General features: G+C 34.6%; 1 protein-coding gene across 6 annotated transcripts in view; it reads left to right on the top strand.

The window, feature by feature from the left end:
• ARID4B (AT-rich interaction domain 4B) overlaps positions 1 to 20,475 on the top strand; it is a 202,517-nt gene that overhangs the window by 93,101 nt on the left and 88,941 nt on the right. For all 6 annotated transcript variants that reach the window (XR_013487288.1, XM_021000411.2, XM_021000414.2 and 3 more), the window contains exons 3-6: positions 1,170 to 1,280; positions 5,239 to 5,304; positions 9,460 to 9,550; positions 10,532 to 10,611. Coding sequence is in view for 5 of the 6 variants with exons in the window: in XM_021000411.2 (XP_020856070.1) it covers positions 1,170 to 1,280; positions 5,239 to 5,304; positions 9,460 to 9,550; positions 10,532 to 10,611 (348 nt within the window). In the remaining variant the exon portion in view is untranslated. The remainder of the gene's footprint in view (positions 1 to 1,169; positions 1,281 to 5,238; positions 5,305 to 9,459; positions 9,551 to 10,531; positions 10,612 to 20,475) is intronic.

The raw sequence follows: 20,475 nt of genomic DNA, 5'->3' as shown, positions 1-20,475 counted from the left end.
CAGTTAACACTTGAGCACCAACAGCATTAACTCTAGTGAAATTTATTCCACTTCACAGATAATTGGAGAGGTTAAAAACTTTGAATGTAGGAGAAGAAAGGCTGCAGAGATTTTGATACCTCAAAAAGCTACTGAAGCCAGTTACTCAATTGGAGGACACCTCTTAGTTTCTAATTTTTGACTACCATTAAAAGAGCTGCTATAAATGTTGTATATATAGATCCTTTTCTTCTTTCTTTACATTCTTTGGGAGTGTAGGCTTAGTAGTTGTGTAGTTGAATTAAAGGGTTTATGTAGTTTGGTACCTTTATATGGACATAGTTCAAAACTGCTTTCCAGAATGGCTGTGTGACCAATTCGCAGCTTCAGCAACAGTGCACAGTGGTTGAGTATGCGGCTGGAGAGAAAGGGGGAAGGAATAAGCATTTATATTGTGCCTATTGTGTGCTCAGTACTGTGTTAAGGTTTTGCAAATATATCTCATTTGATCCTTACAATGACCCTGTGAGGCACGTGCTGTTATTATCTCCATTTTAAGTAAGAAAATTGAGGCAGGCAGAGGTAAAGTCACATAGCTAGTAAGCCTCTGAGGTTAAATTTGAACTCTGGTCTTCCTGACTTTAGATGCATTACCCCATCTACTGCACAACCATGCTGCTGTGTGCCTGTTTTCCTTTAGCATCTCCAACATTTGTCATTTTCCTCTTTTGTCATCCTTCTTGGTCTGATTGGTATCAGATAGAACCTCAAAGTTGCTTTAATTTTATTTTCTCTGATTATTAGCTGTTTATAGCATTTTTTTCATATGATTATTGATAGCTTGGATTTCCTTTTTTGAAAACTGCCTGTTAATATCCTTTCACCCAAGGTGATTGTCTTAGAGAATTTAATGTCCCTCTAACTTTGTTTTGTCTAGTATGGTTTTTATAGAATAGATGAAAGTATCAAAATTTGGCCCATTTAACATTAGGCCTTGTGGGAAGAACTTTATTTTTCAAACATAACTGTGGCATTTTATTAGATGATGTGATGTGTTTTTGACAGTGAATTTATAAAGCTATCCTATGTTTTCTCTATTAGTAATAATAAAACTAAATTTGCTGTTTTGAGAAGTGATTGATAGGAAAAAATTGGAGAGATTAAATATTCATTATGTTTTCCTTTTTCAGGCCATTGATGAGCCTCCTTATTTGACAGTGGGCACTGATGTGAGTGCTAAATACAGAGGAGCTTTCTGTGAAGCCAAGATCAAGACCACAAAGAGACTTGTCAAAGTCAAGGTATTTGGATTTTCTTAGCTATATATACAGTGAACTTGGGTATCCAGAATGCTATTTGAATTCTAACTTGTGGAATTTGAGAGGTTTTTTTCCCTATTAAATATAATCTGATACCTCGGTAATCAGTATAAGAAAGCATAATAAAACAAATCATTAATAGCAATTTAGCATATACTTGGAATAAAATTAGGTAATGATTACAATTATCTAATGTAGCTGTGCTATTTTCTAATCAGCTTTAATGCTTAGAATCATGAATCTTAAAACTAGAAGAGGACATTAAAGATCATGTAGTATAAACCTCCTTATTTTACTGTTAGAGAAAATAGAGAAAATCCAGTAGGATTAGATTTAGTTGTTCGCTAATATTGCCTGTTGAACTTCTTCCCAATCTCTGAAGGTTTTCAGGTCTTTAATTCTAAGATGACCATTTGTTGGGAATATTGTAAATTGGACTAAATGACTTTTTTTGGTTTCTTACAACTCTGAAAGTCTGTAATTCTGTTAAAAAAAATTTAAGTACTTTATTAAAAAAATACTGAGAATTTTAGTCACAAACTATAGATTAATTATGTGAATTAATTTTTCGCTCTGAGGTAATGTATCACAGTAGCTACTTTGTTAAATTGTGGATTCTAAATAAAACACAAAAACCTTTGGTTAAGTAAAATATACAAAGGTAGATTGGTACAGTCTTCTGTCAGGTAATCACATGCACACACGTACACTTACATGTATATGTATAACTGAAAATCAGAAGACTGGAATTTTATTCATAACTCCATCAATAATCTGTTGTACATGTGTATAATCTAATACTGTAGAAGAAGCCTTTGAGCCCTCTCCTACTCTCACTTCACATAGTTGTAATCTTCTTGCAATTGAAATTTGTTACTACCTTTCTGGAGTTAATGGGAGAGGAGCTGTTCACCAATTTTACAACTCCATTTGTACACACAGGAGAGTAGAGCTGCAGTTCAGTATGGAGAAGTGAACAGGATTCTTTATTCTTTTTTCATCACCTACCTTTCCAGATGTTTCACATTAGTCCCCTTCACACGGTCTAGTTTCCAGCCAGACTGATCTAATAACTTGCTCCCCAAACTCAGCATTTCCTTTCCTTTTCCTTTCCCTTTCCATTTCCACAGGCTGCCTGACTGACACCACTTCTTAGAACTCCTAGTGTTTCTTCCAGCCCTGCTCAGGAGCACTACTTCTTATGATAAACCTTTTTTCATTTCTACCAGTCATTTAGTGTTCTCTTCTTTCTTAATTTATATTGTATTAATCTGTGTGTGCTCTGTAATTTTTGTATCTCTTTCCTCACATCTAAGCTCCTTGAGGGGCAAAGACTGGTTTAATTCTTGTTGTTTCTGTGACCTTGGGCAAGTCACTTAACTTCTCAGTGCTGTAGGCAAATCTCTAAAGTTATAAATTGCAGAGAAGGTATTAACTTGCATTGATAGAGGAAATTTCTTCACTTGAGTGTAGGTGTGGGTGAGAATGAGCAGGTAGGTTGTAAGGGGACCTAGTCTAGAGAACAGGAGAATAGCAAGACTGGAAAAGCACTTCTTCTCAGACTGTTCTTCTGATTCCCCTGATTGGAATATTGTTAAACTGGGGTTTTTTTCTTTATTAAATATATCATGTCGTGCTTTGAATATTGAATTTGAATGTCATTGCTTTAAGTTATACTAGTATATATATATATATATATATATATATATATATATATATATGTATGTATGTATGTATGTATGTATGTATACATAAATAAATGGAGTTTCCTTTAGAATTTCTGAGGTTTATTTTACCAAGATCTCTTTCTTCAGGATATGGTTTTATGGTAATAGATCTCTCTGTGTATACACTGTAACACTTAATTTTACCCAAGGAAGTATGAATTACAGCATTTTTATATTAGAGCTTTGGATTAAAAATCAAAAGAACTGGATTTTAGCCTTAATTCTAACAGGAATTAGCTTGTCATCATTAATAAATTACTAGATTTGAAATCAGAAAATCTGGCTTTGCTACTTCTTGTATGTCCTTTTTTAACCTCTTGAGGCTTCTGTTTCCTCATTTGTTAAAATGGTGGAATTACTCCAGATCAAAGATGTCAGACTTATTGTCCATGAATTTGACATGTCTACCTAGCTAGCTGAACCAGAATAATATGTAATTGGGAAATGTTTTACAAAATATACAAAAATACAGTATAACATAGATGATGTTAAGTTGTGGTTTTCTAAGTCAATATGTGGCCCACAGGATATTTTCTATTTGAATTTGATACCACTGCTCTAAATTACCCATAAGGGTACTGCCACTTCTAACATTATGACTTATTGACTTAAAGATATCCACTTTTGATGAATATAGTGAGAAAAACAGACATTTTTAAAGGAAAACAATAATTGTTATAAAATCTTAATTTTTTCCTAAGTACTCTTACGAGTATTCACATATGATTAATTTATCTCAATGAGGATTTGGGCATGTACATCATACACAAAATCATGCTTAGTATGTTTTATGGTTGCAAATTTGGGGTAAAAAATTAGTGTATTTTATAAGAAGGTTTCAGGTCTCTATATAATACAGTGAAACCCACTTAAGAGACCATTTCTTCCAAACTCTGAATTTTCTCAGTACAAATTTTATGTTGTCTGTGGGACCAATTTATTTTGAATCTATGTTAGGAGATTGTAAGACAGCTTACAGAGTGCATTCTGGAAAATAGCGTGGTTATAAAGGGCATTATGATGCTTTTATAGGAGAAAAAAAGATTATAATGAAAAATTGGCTTCTAAAACATCTTGAGCTCTAGTAGTGTTAACACCAAGATACTTTATCCTGAAAGTCAACTCAGCCTCCCTGTTACTGAAGCTGTTTAAAGAAAATATCTGATCTGATGAATGAATAAATTTTTAGGATAGGAAGATGGAGAAAGGACTGGAGAATATTAAAATATTCAATTTTATCAGCTTCCTTCAGAATAAAACAGTGAGAGAATATTTATTTATTCTCTCACTGGAGGAGAGGTGGAAGAGTGGCATATTGACAATTTTGGTACCTCCTAAAGGTTTGTTGCAGTTTCATCACTGAAGCATTAGTAATTGTAATGAATTTTAATTATTCAAATTAAACGTGTAACATAGTTGCCATAGATTTCAATGGCAGGTGTAGTATAAAAGCTATAATTGGTGATAATTATCACAAAATCTCCTGCCCCCAAACAAAACCTTTTTAAAGGAATCAGGAATAGTTTTCTTAAGCTAGTTTTGCTTCAGGAATTCAGTCTTCTCATGAATATTTTGCATGTGCCTAGCTTGGAAACAGGCATCATAAATTTGAAAGTAGCATGGAGTTTGTTTTTTTCCTAGTACTTCAGTGTTATTGTGTACCCTTTATATTGCACTCTATCTTAAATTAACTTTGTGCCACTATGTATTGTTATATACCTTGCCTATGTAAAAACTGAAGAATAACACCTCTGACACTATAGACCTTGTGCAAGAAGAGCATTAATGCTTTTCTTATGTCTTCCATTCTTAGTATTATTGGACCAAGCTTTATTCATTGAAGTAATCTTAACCCTTACAGAGTCATGAAGTGCTTAATAGAATGAGACTTTGTCATCATCTATATAAATAAAGCAAGGCAATGAAGTCATAGTTAACAGCATTGAACAAAGAGTAGTATGTCCTTAAACATGGAGCAATTTAAAGTTGAAATCATGGGGTTTTGAGTAGTAAAATGCACTTGGTCATAATTTTTTAAATGTATGATTTTCATTTAATCTATCTGAAACTGGGATATTAAATAAACTGAAATTGTTGAAAGTTGGATGAATGAAAATTTAAATCACTTTTGATAAAAGAGAATAATACTTTACTGGGCTTGAACTTCTTGAATTTATTTGTAAGTGATAACTAATTAAATTTGTAATCTCTAGGTTACATTTAGGCATGATTCTTCAACAATGGAAGTACAAGATGACCACATAAAGGGCCCACTAAAGGTAATTCATTTATTTGGTATCTAATCAAGTAGTCTTGTTTGGGAAATATCAGATTATTTAAAGTGTTTTCTCAACTCAAATAGTTATCTACATTGCCTATATCTGCTTTGAATGTTTGTCAGCTTAGATTCTATAGTGGTTAGTAAGATGTTAGGTGTTAAGGAAATTAATAAGTTAATACACTGAATATTAAATAGTATGGAGCCGGAAATATATAATGATCTTACATGTGTGGAAAGATAAAATAATTGAGCAGGTAAATGTTTCTCTTTTCTTAGTTATTTAGAATATTACAGACAAAGGAATCACTTATGATGAACAGAAATTTTAAAATAATGAACTATGATTTACTGTCAGATAGTTGTTGCCATTCACTCATGCTTCTGTATTTTGGATCTCTGACCTTATTGGTATGGACAGCTAGGTAGTAATGGATAGAGCACAGGAATATTGAGTTCATAACTACCCACAAATACAGATTAAATGTGTGACCTTGGACAAGTCACTTAATCTCTGTTTGCCTCTGTTTTCTTATCTGCAAAATGAGCATAATAATAGTACCTAATTTCCAGGGTTATTGTGAGGATCAAATAAGATAAAAAATGTAAAGCACTTTGTATAGTGCCTGGCATATAGTAAGCACAATATAATTGTTAGCTACTGCTATTATTATGGGAATGTCCTAAACTGGTGGCGATTATAGTATATCCACATCTTCTCCTCCTGTGTAATTGTTGGCGATAACTTTGTATAAATCTTTCTTAGATCTAGTATTCTGCAGGTCTTCTGATTTTTTAAAAATGATTTTAGAAAAAGCACTTCCCTTGACTTGTTTTCTTTCACTTTCAGCACATGACTAACCCACCACTCTTTATGGTCATACATGTCCAGAATACAATGACATTTGTGTTGCTTTTTGCATGCCTATTATTGTTTACAGTGTACTGCAGCCTACTTGCATTTACCATTGCCCTTTTTAAAATTTTCTTGCAGTTTGTGGTATTGATTTTTCTGAGATCAAAAATACAAAATCCACAGCCGTTTTATAACCAGGACATTATTGTTGTTTTAGGAAAGAAAGAGAAAGATGGGCTTTTGAAGTACCTTAGTATGATTGGAAAGTACAGTGCTTTTATTTCAGATAGGCCTGGTCTCTGAATTCTGCTGCTCAGTTCTGGGCCATTTTATTGTCCATGTGCAGTACCTGTCAAGTAGATGAATGTACACACATACGCATGTTTGTAATATATTCAGATTTGGTAACTAGTTAGCAGTTACACTGTGAAGTTCAGTTACTTGCCCATGACCAGAGAGCCTAGTATGTGTTGGAAGTAGCATTTGAACCCATTGCTTCCTGACTTCAAGGCCTGTCCTCTATCTGTAATGCCACAATGTCATCTACAAACAGGAATATGTAGAGAATTTCATCATTGATTCTTTGTACAGCTCTGAGAAATTAGATGGATAAAAAAAATTTCTCTGTTCTGTTTGAACTTTGCATGAGACATTCTTCTTGACACGGATGAGCCCTCTTGGTGAACATTTCTCCCTGATTTGTGTTTTCTTATTGATACTCAAATCATTGAACAAAGTTCACATTTGATGTGGAAAACTTTTTATGAATTTAATGTATGGAAGCATCTCGTTTGAGGAGATTTTTTTAAAGCTACATTTTACTATAATAAGTCAAAAAGATTTCTTGTAATCCACAAATAACAGACAGTGAAATCTTATCTTTTCAATGCATTGCAGTTCTATGGAGTATGAAGATGTGGTCTGCTGTAGAAAATAATCTGTGCAAGTCTGTCTGTTTCCTTCCCATGATATGGTAGAAAGAGTAGAGGTAAAGCAAAGAGAGACTTGGGGTTTAAAATTCGCCTCTGATACTTATTAAATATGTGTTCACAGACAAGTCATTTAGCTATTTCTCATCTATAAAATGGTAAGAATGATACCTACCTCATAATCATTGTGAGAGTCAGTTGAGGTAATAGATGTGAAGTACTTTATCAGTATTAAAGCACTATGTAAATAGCATGTGTTATTATCATCAAGGTAATCCTTCACATATACATACACATGCATATACAGCCTTCACATTCCCATAAATATTTTTTAGAAATGATAAATTAGGTACATTGATTAATAATTGCCATTGTTTTCTGAGTAATATTCTTTGGCAGTAGTAATGCCCATGATCTGCTTTGTTTCAGGATGTGTATGGGGGGAGAATCATTATGTACTCTTTGTTATATCTTGAAAATTCTTACCCTCAAAACCTCTAATATTGTGTTACCGTCAACGTGGATTTCATCTGTCAGTCCATCATTGCTCGCAACTTCAAATGAAATTCTTAATTGAAATTTTTATTTGGAAAAAATTATGCCAATGTACAAACAAGCAATTTGGGGAGCAGATTTAGTGGCTGGAGTTTTTTAATTGTATCTAGTGGTAAAGTATATTCTACTGTTATGGAAACATTCTGGAAATAGGATTTTTAAGAATTTGGTTATCTCCATATAAGTTCTTTGCACATAGTAGGTCCTTAGCACATATTTGTAGATTTGCAAACATAATTACTTTTGGTTTTATCAGTCATCCATTCATACTAATTTTATAGTGGTATCCTTTTCCCATACTTATGTGCACGCACACCATGCAAACACACCCAGTAGCATTGTGTATTAAATATACCAACATTTCCTCTTTGAATCTCTAATTCACTTATTATCTTTCTGGTCAAGAAGAATGATCAGTTAGAGGTTTTCAGGGTCACCTCTGATTGGGAGGTGGGATCTGAATAGGGCAGATGGGGAAAGGAAGTTATCTGTGCAAGTTTCCTTTGTCCTAGCCAATTGCTCCTTCCACATCATTGTGTTTTTGATTTGGGTTTTCTTATTTCATTACAAAGTATTCTCTTGATTTGTTTTTAATTCCTTTGTATTTGACTAGGGGTCAAACCACTGATTTCTTATCAAGACAAGTGCAGCAAACTTAAAAAAATATAATTGCATCTATTTTACTGATAGATTAGACTTCCTAGAATATTCAGTTCCTTATAATTCAGTGATGCAGAGGTAGTTCCTGGTTAAAATGTTCCTAAAGAAAATAAATTAGATCTGCCAGAGAAGATAATTATTTATAATTGTATATACTTCCAGAAATGACAGATTGATACATTTACTTAAATTATACCGAGATCATTTGAGTTGAAAGTAAACAAATTAATAAATATCACACCATATTGATGCATTTCTAAGCTTTAGTCATATCATTTAAACTTATTTTAGTTCACTTGTTTTTCTTCCCCATGGTTCCATACAGTTTTAAGCAGAATAAGCCTGATCAGCATTAAAGCTGCTGTCTACTTTCAGAAATGACATAAATATGATTATGTACTATATTCTTTATCCACTGGAAAAGGTTTTAAGTATTCATTAATCAAGCATCTTGGAGTTGATTGAATCTTTGATGGAAAGTAATTGTCTAGGTTTGGGTAATATTGTTCATATGCTAGTTTAAATAGTTTGGCATGATTCTTTAAGAAAATTTGAGAACCTTTTTTTGTGTGTGTGTGAAATTACTTAATGACTCAGATTCTCCAGTTAAATTTATCATTAACATCACATGTGGGGGAAAATGGCTTTTAAATACTATTTGGGAAGAGAAGCCCCCAAAATGAAAAATAAGTTTTAAATAATTAAGAGGAATTTTAAAAAGCATTATGTTTTCAAAAGAAAATAAGAAATGTATACTCAGGTATTTTATTCAAGCAGTTTTAAAAAAAAGTTTTCTGTTTGGTTAGTTGATTGTGCATGCTGTGAATTGCATTCATTGCCTGAATTTGATGCTGTGTGTGGCCTTTTTTCATTGGCTATATAGTCTGCTTTTTGGTATATAGTTGCTTTCAGAGCTTAGAATTATGTGGTGGTGATTATCAATTAGTTAATTCCTGCTAGCCAAGAGTTTTATTCCTGAAATAGATTCTTCTTATCATCTACTATACTATTGGTATAGCAACTACATAAAATAAAATTAATATCTTAAGTTTTTTACCTTGATAAAGTAGAAAGTGCCATGTAAAGTAAAATATTAAAATGATCATTCATCCATTATTAAACTTCTTTGTACAGAGTTTTTCTTTTTATGTTGTAGGTTGGAGCAATTGTAGAAGTAAAGAATCCAGATGGCACCTATCAAGAAGCAGTCATCAATAAATTAACAGATGCAAGTTGGTACACAGTAGGTAAGAGGAAGTCATTTTGGCTTTTAAAAAAATAGCTGGCTGGATTGAACTAAATATAAAAGAATTAGTAAAAGAAAAGACTAACTGAATTTACAAGAGAATTCAGTTAAACTTTTATAGAAATATTTATTGCTGTATACTACACAAATTATTCTTAAAGATTGAGAAAGAAAATATTCTACCAAACTGTTCTATAACACAAATATAGTCTTAATACTTAAATCAGGGAAGGATAACTATAAGAAAGATAATTATACACTAATATCATTAACTAGTAGAGACTCAAAAATTTTAATAAAATCTAGGCAAATAATTATAGCATTTCTTCATAGAAGTTATTCTCTGTGATCAAGATGGAGTTCTACTAGAGCTGTAAGCTATTAGGAAAACTTTTTTTTTTTGTTAGAAATGTGAAAAGGTACTTTAACAGACCATACTCGAAATTGTTCCATCAGAGAGAAGATGATGAGAATTGGATTTCAAATGTAGCAATGTTTAGAAGGTTATTGAGAGTAGTACTTAGCCACTATTCTAAACCGTGCTTACCTGTAATGCTTATAATATCTAGGATTTGGAAGGAACATCTGAATTGTGATAACTTCTTTTCAGCATGTCAAGTAGCTTCTTCTTTCATAGTGTTCATGATTTAGTGCCCCAATTTCTTGAATATTTTTTCTCTAAAATGAATTCATATAGTTAGCTGTGTTTCTTCTGCCAACCACTGCAATACAGAATTTTAGCCACAACCTCTTGTCACAAATGGAAAATGTTTTGATTCTTGGTCCTTATTATTACCTCTTTATGTATGTACAGGGTACAAGAGAAAAATAACTTATCAGAATTCTATTACTCTTTGGACCTAAAACAAAAAAGTAATTTAAGTTTGGTTGAAATAGAAATATTTTATGTCATTGTTTTTGCTGCTTGTTGTTCTCTGTATGATCCCCATGATAACTTCCATTTGTTATTTTCTTTAAACAGTTTTTGATGATGGAGATGAGAAGACACTTCGAAGATCTTCATTATGTCTGAAAGGAGAAAGACATTTTGCTGAAAGTGAAGTAAGTAATTGTTTTAACAAATGAAAATGTCTTAAATCTCTTATATTCTTGGAACTGATTTTTTTGTCTTCTCGGCTAGAGCAGCCAAATTCTTTACTTCAGCAGGGAAAAAGCAATTTATAAATAGCATCAAAGAATAATCTGTGAAGCCTAATTTGAATCTATTGTTTGTCAGAAAGTATGTTTTCCTTTTCTCCTTTAATTTCTTTTTGTAAATCAAAGAAAACCTAGCATACAGTTACTTGTCAATATTAGATACTGTGATTCCCCTTTTTTGAGCTGCTATTAGACTGTGCCCACTCTCTTTAAGGGCATTATTTTGGAAGATGGATTGGACTGGGGAAGATGGAATGGAGTGAAGAGAGGCTTGAGGCTGGGAGATCAATTAGGAGGCTATTGTAACTTCTGTAACAAAGAAATTGCCTTTTAAATTCATAATCGGAGCTATCTTTTAAAATTGATAGATAGAAGTAGTTCTAGATGTGTTAAAGTCCTCATGTTAATATTCTGACATTTTATTATGACTAGGAGCAGCTTTTGGAGAAACATATTAAGCCTGGCTTTTGATCATGATAGGAATAACATATATTGAGTAGAGCTCAAAGGCAGAATTTGGAAATGATTTCATTTCCTGTTCAGAAAAGCGTCACTATATTAAACTATCAGTTAATGGATTCCTAGGTTTTATCTCCACAGCTAATATGACCCAGCTTTGATTTTTATATACATGAATGCAATTTAATATCACTGCTCCAGTTTCTTCATGTGTGTGTATGCGTATATATGTATATGCATATAATGTATACGGATATTTTATCTATAGCTTCACACATATTTGTGCATGTACACAAATATACAGGAATTATTTTTATCACAATATTTTAGGACTAAAAGAGAAATTAGATAATGGCACTATAGGGTAAAGCTCCTTGGATTTACAGTCTAGAAAGACCAGGATTCTAATTCTAGCTCAGACATTTGGTACTAGTATGTCCTTAGACAAGGTACTTAACTTCTGAATCTTATTTTCCTTATCTTTAAAATAGGAGCAATAATACTTGTAATCCCTGTCTTATAGAATTATTATAAGGAAATTTGTTTGCAAATCATAAAGACTTATGAAATATAAATTATTATTATCATTATTATTATTAAGCCAGTGAAATAGGGAAGACAGAAGTGGGGAAAATGGTATATAGTTATGATGCCCTCCTGTTGAGCTAAGGACTTAGTGTTAGATAAAACTCTCAGGAAAACTGGAAGGCAGTCTGGCAAAAACTAAGTCTACACTAGCACTTCAAAGCATACACAAAGATAAGCTCCAAGTAGCTACATGACTTAGATATAATAGATCTCATCACAAACAAATTAGAGGAGAAAGGAAGATGTTACTTTTTACTATTCTGCATAGGGGAAGAGTCTGTGATCAATCAAGAGATAGAGAAAAATCACTGAAGATAAAACGGACAATTTTAATTATATAGAATTTACAAGATTTTACACAAACAAAACCAGTACAGTTAAAATTGGAAGGGAAAGACTTAACCTGGGGGGAGAAATATTTGCAAAAAGTTTCTTTGATAACGGTTTCCTTCTAAGGTATAAAAAACTAATTCAAATTTATAAGAATAAGAGCCGTCCTCAGATGATAAATGGTCAAAGGTTATGAACAGGCAGTTTTTCTTTTTCTTTTTTTTTTTCCCATCACAAGGAGGAAATGATAAATGATTTTATTTCTTGCTTTTATTCATTCTTCACAAAAGTTCCTTGGAAGTGTGTAGAAACAGGGACGAGCATAGAATTATATAAACTACATCATTAAAGAAAAGAAATTTCATTTCAAGTTCAATGGTAGCTATCAGAAACATTCAGTCAATGACAATTACAAATGTTACAAATTGATATTTTCCAGTATGCAATAGTATTTTGCAGTTCAGAAAGCATGTCAGAAGTCAACCTACTGATAGCCACAACAAACCAGCCTACTCCCTAGTATTCAGAGACCATGAACTTGTATTTTTGCCCCCTTTCCTATCAAGGTGAAGGGGGAAGCAAATCATCTTCATATAACATTGCCGTTTCTCTTGCTGCAGCCATATCCCTGGTCACATTAGCAGACTAAAAAGTTATTCCATTTCTATAATTAGCGCTTGGGGCTGGGAAAAACTGGGTCAGTCTTGTGGTCATACTACTAAATGGCTTCTTTGTTATGCTATGGTGGATGGCGCTGCTATGAGCCTTAATACTACAGGCTGTGGTGCTCTTTTTCCTTTTTGTTTACGTTTACTTTGTTTTAGCAGAATCTTGTCCAGTGTTCCTATTCTCCAGAGTTTCCCCCCCCCATATTGTGGTGTAGGTGTTGAATTTGTTGATGTAGGAAGAAGCATGTTTTCATGGGAGTCAGGGCTGGATTTCATTCTAGAACACTGAAAGAAATATGACTCGGTAGAAGTGGAGTACTACATCAAAATAGCAGAAGGGACAGGGCTGAAGAGATCACCTACCTGAGGAGCCATGTCTTGCCTGACTATGTCTTGCATGACCAGATCTGCCAACTGGGCCACAATATTATAAACTAAACATTTAGTTCTAAATTTCATGGTAACAACGTCTGGTTTTATCTCCCCATTATTGCAATCCATCAAATATTGATAAAGCCCATTGGGATTTGAATGGAGCTACTTAACTATGCCTTTAAAGTCAAATCATTCTGGCTCTCACTGATTGGCCAATAATCGGTCCCAGCCCAAACCTCACTTGCTTATTGTATGCGTTTTGATGGCTCAGAGTGAGTGTAAAGAGCAGTTGTTTTTGTTCTGGCTAGAAACTCTGAGGGTCTTCTTCTCCCAGATTGATTCTCTGGTCAAGGCAAACTAGTCCATCTTTTGTCTCCATTCTTACCTAGCCTTTAATCACTAACTGGGTATTGTCTTAGACAATCTGAGACCTGGTTAAGACCTTAACTTAAAAAGGCCAAGGTCTCCCACTGTATCCAAGGCCATTGCCAGTCGTCCTGAAGTATGTTTTGCCAGTGGACTCTGATAACTCTGGAAGAGAGAGGGAGGCTGATGACTTTGCACAGCTCTGCCTCATTCAGATCCAGTTCACTTACAAGTCAAGGTATCATCTTCCTGATGTCATTGGTCCTCTTTGAGAACAAAGGACAAAGAAACCAGTAGATTCCCCTCTGACTCTTCTACTACTTGAGTAAATAGAAGACTGACATTGGGCTGCCTACAGTATGGTTCATCCTGGATATATTGTTTTATTTGAGTACCCCTCTGCTTTTGTAGAGGTTTCAAAAGACTGCTTAAGCTGGTCTCCCTTTAGCTGTATCTCCCTATAGGGGCAAAGGAGCCTGCTTGGTATATTGTGTTACCCTAAATAAACACCTTGATTTGATTTGAAGACAGCCTGAGCGAATTCTTTCCTCAAGGGGAAGACTGCTCACCAACCCTTTAAGGAATCCTTTTGCATTTTGCCAATGTGCCCAAAGGCCAGTCAAGAATTTATGGGATGTGATTTTCCCTCTGAAGACTATTTAAGCTACATCCCAGAAATTGTGCTACATAATGATGCTATGCTCCAAGAATGGGGAGAATTTGCTTTTCCCAAGAAGATTCTGGCTTCTGACCTATTGTTTCTTCAGATATAAATGAGATGGCTGCTTCTTTTCTCCCTTGTTCCTGGTCCTCCCTACGGCTATCAGTAGGTTGACTTCTGACATGCTTTCTGTCCCATGCCGTGATGTAGACTCTCTTCTTTCTCCTCCTCCTGGCTCTGGCTAACTTCTCTCAGATCTAAGATTTCTGGAGGCGTCTTGTGGACTATCCCAAGACAAAAGTCCCAGAAAGTAAACATCAGTACTGTAATGTGATGATGCGGAAAAGGCAACTGGTTATGGGTAGACTCTGCAAGCAGTTGAACACCTTCATTCATGAAAAGCACAGCAAAATCACAAACGTCTGCAATAGGTCAAAGCTTTGTGGCTGTTCCAATATGCCTGGCCTTCTACCTGTAGATACAGGACAAGGTTGGATTTTTTTAAGAATCAAAGTAGTATATGTGAATGGAAATCCTTTTAGCATGGTTAGCTAGAGTTATCCCTTTCCCCAGACTCCCACATGGTGATCTCATCTAGAAGTCAGAGACAAAGGGTATGCACTGAGCTAGAAAGAAAAGGCATAGAGATAAGAACACAATCACTTCTCCACTGAGATGCTGAAATGACATTCTTAAAGAATAGGTTTGACCATACCAGGTCTTACCCTTTTGCCAAAATGCCTCTGGGATAAAACATAAATTCTTCTTATTCAGCATTTATCTTTACTCTCTGGCTCCAGGTTAACTTTCTCTTCATATTATTCCCCTTCTTATCATTTCAGTTCCACCCATAGTGGCCTTATTTGCTTTTGCGTTTAGGCAATATTCTATCTTTCATCTTCATGCCTTTGCATAGACTATTTCTCATACCTAGAATTGAAACTATCCTACTTTTTATTTCTTGGAATCCCTAGCTTCCTTTAAATCTTCAGATCTTCCTTGATTCCCTGCTGGTGCTACTGTTTCTCCCTCCAAATGTACTTTGCAATTGTTATGGATTTGGATTAGATGAAACCCCATATAGACTTTTGAGTGTGCCACCTACCTAAATTTGTATTCGCTGATGTCCTTGTATCTCTCCCCTCCCATAAAATATTAGCTTCTTTTAAAAAAATTATGGAGGTGTGGGAGGGGAATGGGAGAGAGAAAATGAATCCTTGTTAATTGAAAAAAAAAAGATTTTAAAAATGATGAGAGAAATAAGAGAATGAGAGAAGCTTGGGAAAATTTGTATGAATTGATGCAGAGTGAATTTAGTAGAACCAAGAAACAATTTATACTATAGCAACATATAAAATATTTATGAAATATACTTTTGTATATGGTATATACTCTTGTTATATAGCAAAGATTGATAAACAAATAGGATCCTCTTCAGTTGAACAAACAGTGGTATATGAATATTATTTCAGTTTCTCTCCTGGCTCTATTTCTGACTGTTCAGACTCCACCATGCCCTAGTATTCTTCTCACTCTGATACATGCTGTCTTTCTTACTATGCAGCCTTCTTACCCTGGAAGATCCCTCTACCTTTCTACCTTCCTCCCTCATGTGGTAAATTTTTCCTTTAGACTTCCATTTCGAGAAAATTCCTGGGCCAGCCATGTTTACTCCTGATGTCTCTTTTGGTTGCTCTTGATTCTCCAGACATCTCTACCATGCTTCTTCTGCAGTCTTCTCACCTTGGAAGATTCCTTTGCCCCTCTGTCCCCCTCCTTCAATTGTAGTTCCTCCTGAAACTTCCATTTTAAGGAAGTGTTCAGGCCAGCCATGCTTATTTCTCATTCTCTTCAAGTTCTGCCTTTAACTCCCTGGACTTTTCCACCTCCCCTCCTCACATTCTAAGTTTTAATTCTCTTTTGTTGTTTTCCCTCTTTAGAATTTGAGCTCTTTGAGGACAAGGACTTTTTTCTTCATCTTCCATAGTTTAAAAAAAAAAAAAGACTAGCTTTCATTTATTTTTATTATGGGGGGTGGGGCTAGGCAGTGGGGCTAAGTGACTTGCCCAGGGTCACACAGCTAATACATATCCGAAGCTGGATTTGAACTCAGGTCCTCTTGATTCCAGAGCTGGTGCTCTGTCCACAGCACCACCTAGCTGCCCACTAGCTTTCATTTTAAACCTTTTCTTATCCTACTCTTTCCATCTTCCTGCATTCGCTGAACCATGAATCTCCCTTCATGACACAGCTTTCCTGGACATCCTTTTTCAGAATGGTTGCATTTTCATTCGTACCCCAGTTTATTGGTTAAAGTAGTGAGTTCATTCAGTCAAGATTCTGGTGGTTGTTATCCAGTGACCTCTAGAACACTTTCCTTCCTTCCTCAGTGAGTTCAGCACCTGACTCAGAGCTCATTCTCTTCTCTAAATCCTTCCCTCATATGCTAGGGGACTTCAACAGACATCTTGATCTTCCCTGAAACACCCTAACCTTCTAGTTCCTCAACTCATTCATTTCATATGAACTACTTTTTCACCCCGCAGTAACTACACAGAGAGATGGTCATACCTTTATCTTACCATCACCTACAAATCACCACTTCCACATTCATAACTCTGAAATTCCTTTATCTGATCACAGTTTATTGTCATTCTACCTTTCCCTCTGAGTTGTAACTGCTAGCCCTGGTCTTCATCCTTACCATGACCTTCAATCATAGTTTTATGTGTGTATGTGTGTGTGTGTGTGTGTGTGTGTGTGTGTGTGTGTATACACATTCAAGGTTCAAAAGCAGTCAATCACAGTAGCCCATTGTTTAATTAAAAAATAGTGCGCCGGAATACTCATTACTCCCTCATAACAAGAATACAAACTATAATAAGTAAGGAAGAAAGTACCTATGAAATAGGTTTAGACCAGCATCTTGCACAGTATAACATGATAAAGTTCAAAAGGATAAATGACCCAAACATAAAGGTTCTTGTTGTCATATGTGTGAGTGTGAGAGAGAGAGAGAAGGAGGAGAGGAGAAATCAACAATTAAGGGGAGAATCTGCAACTAAACTAGTGACACCAAGGACAAAATAGGGAATTGTGATTATTTAAAGATAAAAATGCTTTTACACAAACAAAATCATTGCAGCTAAAATAAGGTAAACTCTAAAGGGGGGAGGGGAATCAAATATCTTTGACAAAATCTGATCATATATAAGAAATTAACAGAACTAAATCAAAGAGCCAGTCCCAATAGATCAGTGATCAAATGATATGAACAAATAGTTTTCAAGGAAAAAACCAAATTATTGTAGGAAGATTGCTTAAGCTCCTCTTTCTTGTTGTCTTCATTTCTCTAAAACCTTGTGTGTTACCTGGCATGGTGTAGGTATTTAATAATGCTTTGCAAGTTGAATCAAATAAGTAAAAATTAATATAATTAAGCTTTAACTTCACATCTATCAAATTAGTCATGGTAGTAAAAGATGGCATTAGTCAGTATTTGAGGGGTAAACACCCTAGTAGTAAACTGGTGGAACTCTGAATTGATTTAGTTGTTCTCAAAAAAACCTTGGAAATATATAGATTAGTTATTAAATACTTTGAAAAATCACTCATATGCACATACCAGTTTACCCTTTGACCCCATAAGTAGGTTGGTATCCCAGGGAGGTCAATGAGAAGAAAGGAAGCTGTAGACCAAAATATTTGTAGTGGCACTTGTGATATTAAAAAACTGGGAATAAAATGTATGCCCATTATCTGGGGAAATAGATTCAGAAATGGATGAAAAAACATTTATTAAGCTCTTATTAAATTCTAGGCACCAGTTGATGTTTGTGGGGATACAAATAAAAAAAAAGCAAGAAGGTCTTTGCCCTCAAGGGGTTGACATTTCTAATTGGAAAGACAATTTGTATAGGAGTATTGTGGAAAAGGAAAGTTGGTTTGGTCTAAGCCACAGGAGTGAATGGGATTATGTAGAAATTAGTTGATATGCCTTTTGCAAGAGTGATTTGATTACTGTTCCCAGAGCAAAAAGTATAAGGGAAGAGCTAAATATATAACTGATATGACAAGAATATGACTGGGGTATAGTGTAATCTGGTCTACAACTGGCCAGTGGTGAAACTGACCAATTGAGAGCATAAACTATGATTTTTGTTGTTCAATTATTTCACTTTTGTCTGACTCTTCATGACCCACCTGGGGTTTTCTTGGCAAAGATACTGGTGCAGTTTGCCATTTCCTTCTCCAGCTCATTTGACAGATGAGGAAATTGAGGCAAACGGGGTTAAATGACTTGCCCAGGATCACATAGCTAGTATCTGAGACCAGATGAGTCTTCCTGACTCTAGGCCTGGCATTCTATCCACTGTGCCTCCTAGCTGTCTTGTAAACTAATATATAAATGTAATAAAATATTACTGCACTCTAAGAAACTACAAATATGAGGGATTCAGAGAAAGAGGGGGAGATTTGTTTGAAATGATACACAATGAAATAAGTGGACCAAAATAATTCATGCAATGACTATGATAATATAAGTTAAAGTAACACTGAATGTAATTTCTTTGACCAGTTTTCATCTTATCAAATGATTAATCCTATTTCTTATATCTCAACACAGACTTAAATCTGTAGGTGTGAAAATCTCATGCACACTGTCTGATAGTATGTGTTTTATTGGTTTTGTTTAGCATTCTCTTTATTCCAAGGAAAGAATTCTGTGGTGGGGAAGTGATATATCAGAAAATTAATATGATGGGGGGGGGAAATCAGTAAAGCTTAGGAAAAAAAGAGAACCTTTGCAAAAAATTTTGAGAATCATTGATATGACCAATCTGTACAGTTCAACAAGGACCTCCTTTGTGCCAGGCACTGTATTAAGTATTAGGGGAAGAGAGAGAGGGGAATGTCTTTCCCTAAATGTTTATAGTGTGCTAAAATGTTATTTCAATGCTTTATTATGGTATGGAGATGATCCTATATTCTTTTTTTTCCAGATTATATAATTTATTGCAGTTAGCACAGTTTAAAAATTTACCAACACACCAAGAGTACAAAACTAAACAGCATCATAAGTTATTCCCCCCTTCAGGAAAATAAAATGTACTATGATTGTCAGAGCTAGATGCCAGTCTAAGTTTTAGAATGAAGGAAGAATGTGAAACTAATAAGAGGAAAAAGCAATCACAATGACCACAAAAAAAATCCAAAAGAAAGTCCGTTTTTTCACAGACATTGTCTTCTTTAAATTAATAAAAATATAGATGATCCTGCATTCTTGAAGACAGTGCCAACCAGCCATCATTTTAAAAAACATATTTTATTTTTTTCCAATTACATGTAAAATTTTTAAACATCTTTTTTGAGTTCCAAATTCTTTTTTCCCTCCCTTTTCTCCTCCCTTATTGAGAAGGCAAGCAATTTGATATAGGTTATGCATGGTCAGTCAATGTAAAACATTTCCATATTAGTCTTGTTGTGAAAGAAATCACAAACAATGACAACAACAACAACAAAAAAACCAAGAAAAAAAAGTAAAAAGAGTATGCTTCAGTCTGCATTCAGATGTCATCAGTTTTTTCTTTGGATGTAGATGGCATTTTTTATCACGAGTCCTTCAGAATTGTCTTAGATCATAGTATTATTAATGAGAATAGCCAAGTCATTCATAGTTGATCATTGTCAGTTGCTGTTGCTATGTAGTGTTCTGGTTTTGTTCATTTCACTTTGCATCAGTTCGTGTAAGTCTTTCTGAAAGCATCCTGTCCGTCATTTCTTACGGAGCAATAGTATTCCATCACAATCATATACCACAACTTGTTTACCCGTTCCCTAGTTGATGGACATCCCCTTAATTTCCAATTCTTTGCCACCACAGAAAGAGCTGCTATAAATATTTTTGTACATGTGGGTCCTTTCTGTCCCTCCTCCCCTTTTTTTAAAAATCTCTTTGGGATACAGACTTAGTAGTGGTATCGCCAGGTCAAAAGTGTGCATGGTTTTATAGCCCTCTGGGCATAGTTGCTCACTAGAATGCCAACCATTGTTATTAAGGGCCTACTATATATAGGTGTTTGATATAAAAACAAAAATGAAACCATTTCTGCCGTAAGGGTGCTTACATTCTACCTGGGGAGATACATTTTATATATGCATATATAAAATAAAGATGAGGTCATTGGAAGGGGGCACTGGAAGCTGAATTTATCAAGAAAAGCATTATGTAGAAGCTGGCACTTGAGTTTAGAAGGAACCAAAGGATCCTAAGAGGTGAAAGTGAGGAAGAAGTGAATTCCAGGAATAAGAGACAGCCAG

This window comes from Phascolarctos cinereus, unplaced genomic scaffold, assembly GCF_003287225.1.
Source record: "Phascolarctos cinereus isolate Bilbo 61053 unplaced genomic scaffold, phaCin_HiC Scaffold_5;HRSCAF=322, whole genome shotgun sequence".
Taxonomy (NCBI): domain Eukaryota; kingdom Metazoa; phylum Chordata; class Mammalia; order Diprotodontia; family Phascolarctidae; genus Phascolarctos; species Phascolarctos cinereus.
Note: the sequence above shows the minus strand (reverse complement) of the source record. Positions and strands in the feature narration are given on the sequence as shown.